At 47.4% G+C, this 7,820-nt stretch overlaps 1 protein-coding gene across 1 annotated transcript; it reads right to left on the bottom strand.

Annotated features, from left to right (window-relative positions):
• Window positions 1-5,272: 5,272 nt before the first annotated feature.
• On the bottom strand, window positions 5,273-7,797 carry FZD4 (frizzled class receptor 4). The gene is made up of 2 exons (XM_048076515.2): window positions 7,477-7,797; window positions 5,273-6,607 (listed from the first exon to the last, which is right to left on the bottom strand). The coding sequence occupies exons 1-2, from the start codon at window positions 7,753-7,755 to the stop codon at window positions 5,279-5,281; spliced, it is 1,608 nt and encodes a 535-aa protein (XP_047932472.2). The 5' UTR covers window positions 7,756-7,797; the 3' UTR covers window positions 5,273-5,278.
• Window positions 7,798-7,820: the final 23 nt, after the last annotated feature.

Below are 7,820 nucleotides of genomic sequence, written 5' to 3'. Positions count from 1 at the left end.
TCACTGAAGGGTTTGCAGCTCTGGCCTCACGGGGAGGACGGGGAGGGCTCAGGGAGCAGCTCTGCGGGATGCTGCCTGCAGGAGCCAAGACAACGCAAGCCAGGCAGTTCATCCTGCCTCGTTTTTGTCAGTTCGGCCCTTTGTGGGGCTGCCACACGAACCAGGTCACCGACATGATCCGAGTTAAAAATAACCTGCATAAAACAAACAGAAAACCCTGGTGGTTATTTTTAACCCAGGTCTTTTTTGCTGATGTTCTCTGCAGCTCAGCCCTACGAGTAGTTGTATGGCAAAATTAAGGAGGAGATGAAATGAGATGCAGTTACGGGAACTTGATGCTCTTAAAGGCCTTTCCCAGCCTTGATGATTCTGATTCTATGAATGAGTGGCTGAGGAAGGATAGGGTGTGGTGGAGACCTCCCTGCTGAAGCCAGCTTCTCATGATGCATTTCACATTACCGCATTACCACATTTTTAAATTAACAGAGCTTCTGATTTCTGGCTGCAGAACTCCGGTCTCCTTCGCTATGAATTCAACATTTACTCTTTAAAGAGAGCTTTAGCAAAACAAGACAAAATCAAACATTAAAAACACGCAAACCCAAATAATAAAACAACCACAAAATTTCCTGATAAAGGCTACTCTTTTGTGAGGTTTGCAGACAGCCAAAACCCCCCCTCTGTAGGCAAACCTGGGCTGATTTCCTCTTCATGGTGGTTCGTGGAGGCTGTCCCCAGGTTGGAGCAACTACAGCACTGCCATCTGACTGGTGACACTCTGAGATGCCTGGTTTGGGATGACGTGTGGGGCAAGAGGCCATCAGAGGGACCTGGAGCAGCCAACACCACCTTGAACATTGTATCTGAGGTTCTTTGTTGGTGCTAACAGCTCCAACAAGAGGCAGATTCCTCTCCCTTCCCCAGAAACTTCTATGTTTGTTATGTTTAACTGTAGCTATATTAAAGTCTCCTAATTATAAGTTTCAAGTCAGAGATCTCATTAATCACCAGCTAAGAACATAACAGCGATGAGCTGCCAAAGGCATGAGGAAATCACTCTAATTATCAGTTTTAGATGCTGCTCTTCAAAACTTGATTAGTTATAGATACACAGGTGATAATTCCTACTGTCTTCTTTATAGCACATCCTCACTATTATCCACTGTAGTCTGATTTAGTTTCTTATTAGAATAGCATTATGCTAATTAAGTAATCCTGCATACAGAACATTTTGTGATGTAGATGATTAAGTGGGTTAAGATGGTGACTAATATTACAAGCTGTATAATTGGCGTCAAAGAAAGTGGTGAAGGACATACACAAAAACAAGGAACTCTCACCTAACTGGTGAACAGAAGTGATAAAAGAGGAATAAAAAATAAGCAGAGCATTAAAAAAGCTTATTTAAAAAAAAAAAAAAAAACATTTGAAAAAAATGTAGATAACAGGTTGAATCTGTTCTCTGAAGGGCTAAAAATACCCTTTTTGAGTGAGCACATTTTGAGCATGTGCCTTTTCCCAAACCACTAACAGATGTTGTACCCTCAACAGGCACGTGGCTGTGCTACCCTTCCCACCACACACACAGCATCTGGATGCTCCGTGCTTCTCTGGATGCCCTTACTCCATAATACATGGAGTAGAGGAACCTTACATAGAGCCCTGCTTTCCCCAGAAGCACTGCTACAGCAGCAGTGGACAGTTGTGTTTTTGCTTCCGTTTGGTTCTGGTGGCACACGGAGACAAGCACAAGCCCACCAGAGAACAGCCACAGCCTGCGGCTGCTTCCACAGGCTCGGGGACCTGCACGCTGCCTTTGAAAGGGTTTCTTTCCACCCCATGTGCAAGCACTGAAACACGTACATACTTTCACTCTTGCCCAGTGATGTTTTGTTCTCAGCTATTTCCAGTTGGCAGAGGTGCTTTTGCGACCCACACGAGATCCAAACTGTGCTGTTTTAACCCATTCGGACCACGTGTCTTCTTCTGTCAGGGGAAAAAAGAGCATGCAACAGCGGTATAGCCAATTCAGGAAACAAACTCACCAAAAACATGAGGGCTGCCAGGAATACCTTCGTTATCCACAGAGGTTAAAATTTTATTTTGATATAAAAATTAAATAGCAAGGTTTTTTTTTTTTTTACAGTGATAAATTAGAAATTTACAGTACATACATCAGAGCAGATATATTTTCTGTACACCCCAAAATAATCAGTGTCTATTTCCTTAGAAGCTCAGAGAAAGGAGCTAACCTGCCTGTTCAACGCAGGAGCCAGGCTTGTACCTCTCCGGCAGATGCTTCAGAAACGTGCGGTCAGAAGAGCACGCACTGGGGTGGGAGAGACGGGCAGACGGAGCTGGAGGGAGCAGGGCCCGTGCCAGGAAGGTAACCGCCGAAAGGTTTCTCGTTGTACAACCACAGCAACTGCACTTCCGAGAGAGGATTAGTCACACATTTTTTGGCTTTAAATTCATAACAACGCTGAAACGAGAGAACGGACGAGTTGCAGATACCCGCTCTCCGTGACTGCTGGGTTTTGGGCTGTCTGCTGTGACTTCCCCTTCAGGCATCCCCGGAGCAGAGCAAGGTGAATGCAGATGGATGGGTACATTCGTGGAATGGTTTTGTCACTGCAAGAGCTGGCACAGCGCCCCCTGAGAGCTTGCGAAAGATGTTCCTCCAGGGACAGCCGCTGGTGTCTCTCCCCTCCCCTATCCACAAAATCTGAGTGCCTCACACTTTAAAGTTGCTCAGCTCCCACGGGGCTACGCAGCGCTGTCCTCAACCACCTCATTTCCAGTGTCTCAAATCACCAGGGACACCCATCTGTCACAGTCCGCGGTGCCTCAGTCAGAGATGGAGGGATCTGGTAACAGGAGTGCTACTTAACATTCGCTTCTGTGTACATAACACAGTTAAAAATGCTGTTTGTTGAATCAGTCAGGTCAAGCAGGAGTCGTATCAGCCAGGAGAGTATCCAGGGCGCTTCAGACTGAAGGACACTTGAGTGAACGTGACACCTTGGCACAGGCCACGGCTAGGTTACAGGACGGGGCTCATACTGTGCCCTCACCCCTTGAAAGTCAAAATACAGCTGCTGCTTGTACATCCCTTGCTGTGTCAGCCGACAGATCGCATCATGGAGAGTCTGAGCCATCTGAAGATTTCGTATTGCAGAACTCCTCGTCCACAGAGGAATAACCAGATCCAAGCACAACACTAATGGTGAGAGACTTTATAGAGAGGATCAAAAGGCTCAGCTGGTATGCAGCGCTGGCCAAGACAACAGTTGTACATCGAGCAGAATGTGTCAAGTTGTCACTTGTTCTGCTAGGGAGGGAGCCCGACCACAAAGACTGCAATTAGGGTTTGTTTGGTTGATTGTTTGTTTTTTAAAATATGCTCTAGCACATGTTTCAACATTGACATTGAAACAATTCACGCTTCTGGGACAGATTAGCGCTCACGGCCAGAGCTGGAATGAATTGTGGTTTGGGAAGCACATGGGGCACCTGTAGGAAAAGTGAGGACTGTACTAAAGCAGTGCACGTTCTCAGTTGCCCTCGAAAGTCGTGGGAGTCTGGGCACTGGGGCGACGCTCAGCAGCCGAGCAGGTTCCACACAAACAAATGAAGCAAAAGTTTAGGGGTACACAGATAAAACTGAAGGTCCTTCAAAGGGACAGAGCATCGAACCAGTGTCCTCTTAAGTGCTTGTGGGCTACCACTGTTTGCATCACCTTTCTTAATAGCCAAACCAGCCCCAGACACAAGGTTCAAGCTTCCCACAAGCACGAGCCAATATCTCCACAATTAAAAGGATAAGGCAACTTGAAAGCTGCTGTGAAACATTATTCAATCAAGAAGTTGGATCTCTTCTCTTTGGATCCCTTTAGAAAGCTGACAGTGTTTCTGTCATTCCTGAGGAGTGAACGCCTGCTCGCATTCTGTATGCATCGATACGTTAAAAAAAATATCTCCATAGCTGTCAGTGAGCAACTGGAGCCTCGTTCTGAGGCAGTCAGCTGTACTGCGATGTCATGGACTGAGAATGTTCTTTTAATTGTAACTGACACACATAATTATACAACTGATCTGTGTGAACATGAGGTTGCCAAGGAACTCAACATTTCGCTTCTCCCAGACTGGCGTCTGCAGAGATACCATCGCACCGAATGAAATATATTAAGACTTAATTGCTTCATGCAATGGGTCTCCAGAGAGCCAGATAAGTTTACTTGGAGAAAACTGACATTGTTCTGAAGAGACCCTCAACTCATTTTTCTCTTTCCTGTAGGAAGGAGCACTATAACGTAAGACTTCATTTAAAGCTATTAAACGCAGCAGAATAAAGTAGTCAGCTGGAAATAGCAGGAGCACCTGAAGGAGTGGGAACAGAGGCAGGCGACCAATAAGTGATGCATAACAGCACGCACAGTTTCCAAGCTCCCACATATTCCTCTACTTCTGACAATGACCTTGAGTAAAGCTTCTCTTAAAAAAATATGAAATATTGACAGAATCATACAATACTTCAGGTTGGAAGGAACCTAGGGAGGTCCAAATTCCTGATCAAAACACTCAGTTCAGACTAGGTTACAGACAGTAAAAAGGAGACAAAATTTGTATTAGACCATCAGATGACTTAAGAGTCATCCTCACTAATACCTCACTAACTCGTTCTTAGTTTGGGTAATTCCCAAGTTTGGGAAAGTCCACTTAATTATTTGTTGGAGGATCTAATCCTTGGCTGACTCGTACAGCATACGGGAGCAACAGAATTCCCCAGGGTGTAGAGACAAAACCCTCAGCGAAGGTCTGAACTCAGAAAGAAGACAACTAATTGTGGCTCTGGGTGCTCCATCTCTGGTAACTGGACCCTAAATCAGCACCGAACTTGGACCCAGACTGCCTTTCCTCCTTCAGCTGTAAGATGATGAACACATGACAATATCCCACAGCTGTGGGCTACAGTCACACTGCTTCTAAAGACTTCAGTATATTGCATCCTACTTTATAAAAAAAAGGAAGATAATGTGTTTGGATATTTCACAGCTTTTAAAGCCTCCCTGGGCTTTCCTATTTTGGGCAGCATGGTTTATGGCTATTGTATTTGCAGCATGATTTTTTTGTTTGTTTGCTTATTCTTCAAGGCTTTTTTTTTCCTTCCTCAAGAGACAAGTTTTACTACTGTCTCCCCACTCTGCTCCCAGCATTTACACTGCAATGCTTATACACAATCAGTCCTTCAGGTAAGGCAGTGACCATCGTCCTTTTCTCATACCACAGTCTCGTTCCCTTTCCCAGGTTTCACCCAACCATCTGCTCTCTTCTCCCGTTTCACTTTCCCTGAGTTCACCAGTCTGTTCGAGCACTTCTGCCACGTGTGCAGAGTTTTGGCTGACCAGATCCACATACCTGAAGTGATACCCACCAGGAGGGACATGAAGATTTTGAGCATCTCCACTGCCATATTGGAATCATCGGCCGAATAGCGGAAAATGGCCCAGTTGGAGATTTCGTAAAAATAACAGGCAATGACACACGTTGCTGGGACGGTGTACAGCACTGAGAAGACACCGATTTTAACCATCAGTCTTTCCAGTTTGTCAGTTTTAGTTCCATCTTTCTGAAGATTAGACCTGATTTTAAATAAGGCCACTAACCCAGCTGCAATGAATAAAGTTCCAATAACCAGGTAGGTAAAAAGCGGAGCAACAACAAAGCCCGTCAGCGCATCCAGGTTCTGGTTCCCAACGTAGCACAGGCCAGTGAGCTCGTCTGCATCTACCAGTCTCATAATCAAAATAACAATGGTCTTCACTGCAGGGATAGCCCACGCTGCAATGTGGAAATACGAACTGTGCATTTCTATAGCTTCATGGCCCCACTTGAGTCCTGCGGCCAGAAACCACGTCAATGTCAGAATAACCCACCAGATGGAGCTAGCCATCCCGAAAAAGTACATCAGCAAGAAAATTATAGCACATCCTGTGTTCTTAAGACCTTCTTGGATAAGAACAGGTTCTGCTGCCTCTTCAAAATCACAGGATATCCTTTCCCGGCCCACAGTTAGCCTCACAATATAAGCAATGCTATAAATATTGTAGCACATGCTCAAAAATATGATTGGGCGCTCCGGGTAGGAAAATCTGGATGAATCAATCAGGAAGGTCAGGACTGTGAACGCAGTTGATATGAAGCAAAGACTAGCCCACACGGCCATCCAGATATCTGTGAATTCCTTCGCTGACCTGCTGTAGAGCCCAGCATCATAGCCACATTTGAGGACACAGTTCAGGCTCCTCTTGACCCAGATGTACTGATCGGAATTGGATCCCATGCTGTGGCACTCTTCTCCAGGCTGCAAGGATGTCTTGCTATGAAGGGGAACCTCTTCATCTCCCGGGCCCTCCATGCACATGTGGTTGTGATCGTTCTGGGGTGGGAATTTGCTGCAGTTCAGGCTGTCCGGCCAGGCAAATCCAAATTCTTTTAAAACAGGTTCACATCTTCTTTTGACAGAGAGGCACATGCCACCACAGGGACCTATGGGGATGTTAATCTTCTCTGTGCACATCGGGACGTAGACTGAACAAAGGAAGAACTGGAAGAGAGAAACACAAATCGCAAATGCGTTAGGAGAAAATTCAACAGGTCAAAACATAACAAGTTTTCTTTTTTGCCTTTTTAGCAGTAATTTTTGGTCCTTTGCCTTAAAAAACAGGAAGCAGCATAAAACAAATAAACCAAGAACAATAAAAACTTGGGAGAAAAAACCCTAAAAATGCTGCCTTCTTTCAGTTCAAGTGTGGTCCGAAGCCAAAGCCTGAACATTTCACTCCCCAGATTAGCTCCATGCAAATTTAGCCCATCACTTTCAATAAAGCGAGTGGGATTTAGCCAGATGTAAACCTCAAGGGTGCAATTTAGGAAAAAAAAAAAAAAAAGAAAAAAAAAGTATATTTTAAAGCGGTTTAAACAAATACATATTTTTGTTCAAGGCACTGCCTGGATATCACGGCTAGCAAACAAACAGAAGAAAAGGCATTTACTGAATCACTTCGGTTTGTGATCCTCCTGGAAGAACGCGCCTCTCTTTCACCATCGGGCCACCGACGGGCTCGCACCGGCCATAAAACACTGCCGCTCGCTCAGCTTTGGAAACACGGCGATTTTGGGGGCCTGTGGCCACACCGGGGGGGCTTCAGGGAGTTGGGGACGCGGGGGTCCAAGCTGGCTGCTGCCGTGGAGGTGTCTCTGCGGGCCGGGCATGGCAGGACCCCCTTTTTTCCCCCCTTGGGAAGCCCACACAGCGCTGCCTTGTGCTGCAGCCCGCTCCCTCCAGGCTTTGCAGCGGGGGAGATGGGGGAAATGTCAGCACAACGCCCAGCTCCCGGTTCTGGAGAAGGGGGTTTGGGGGGGGGATTTGGGGGGTTTGGGGAGGGTTGGGGGGGGGGGGGGTTTGGGACCCACCTGGAGCTGGCTGGAGCAGCCGTACTGGATGAGGGGGGTGAAGGTGGTGAGCTGCAGCTCGGCGTCCGCCTGCAGCTCGTGGCCCACCAGGTTGGGCATCTTGGTGACATTGTAGCCCAGGTTCTGGCACATGGCGATGCGGATGGCGTCGCAGCGCCGCTCCTCCTCGTCGCCGAAGCCCCGCGTCCCGCCGAGCAGCAGGGCCAGCAACAGGGCCAGCAGCCGCCCGGCCGCCCCCTTGCCGCCACCGCCACCACAGCCACCACGGCACCGTGCCATGGCCGAGACCCCCCGGCCCCCCACCTGCCCCCGGCCCCGGCTCCGGCCCCGGCCGCGCCGTGCCG

Source organism: Anser cygnoides, chromosome 1 (assembly GCF_040182565.1).
Source record: "Anser cygnoides isolate HZ-2024a breed goose chromosome 1, Taihu_goose_T2T_genome, whole genome shotgun sequence".
Lineage (NCBI taxonomy): Eukaryota > Metazoa > Chordata > Aves > Anseriformes > Anatidae > Anser > Anser cygnoides.
This window is presented reverse-complemented; position numbering and strand designations above follow the sequence as displayed.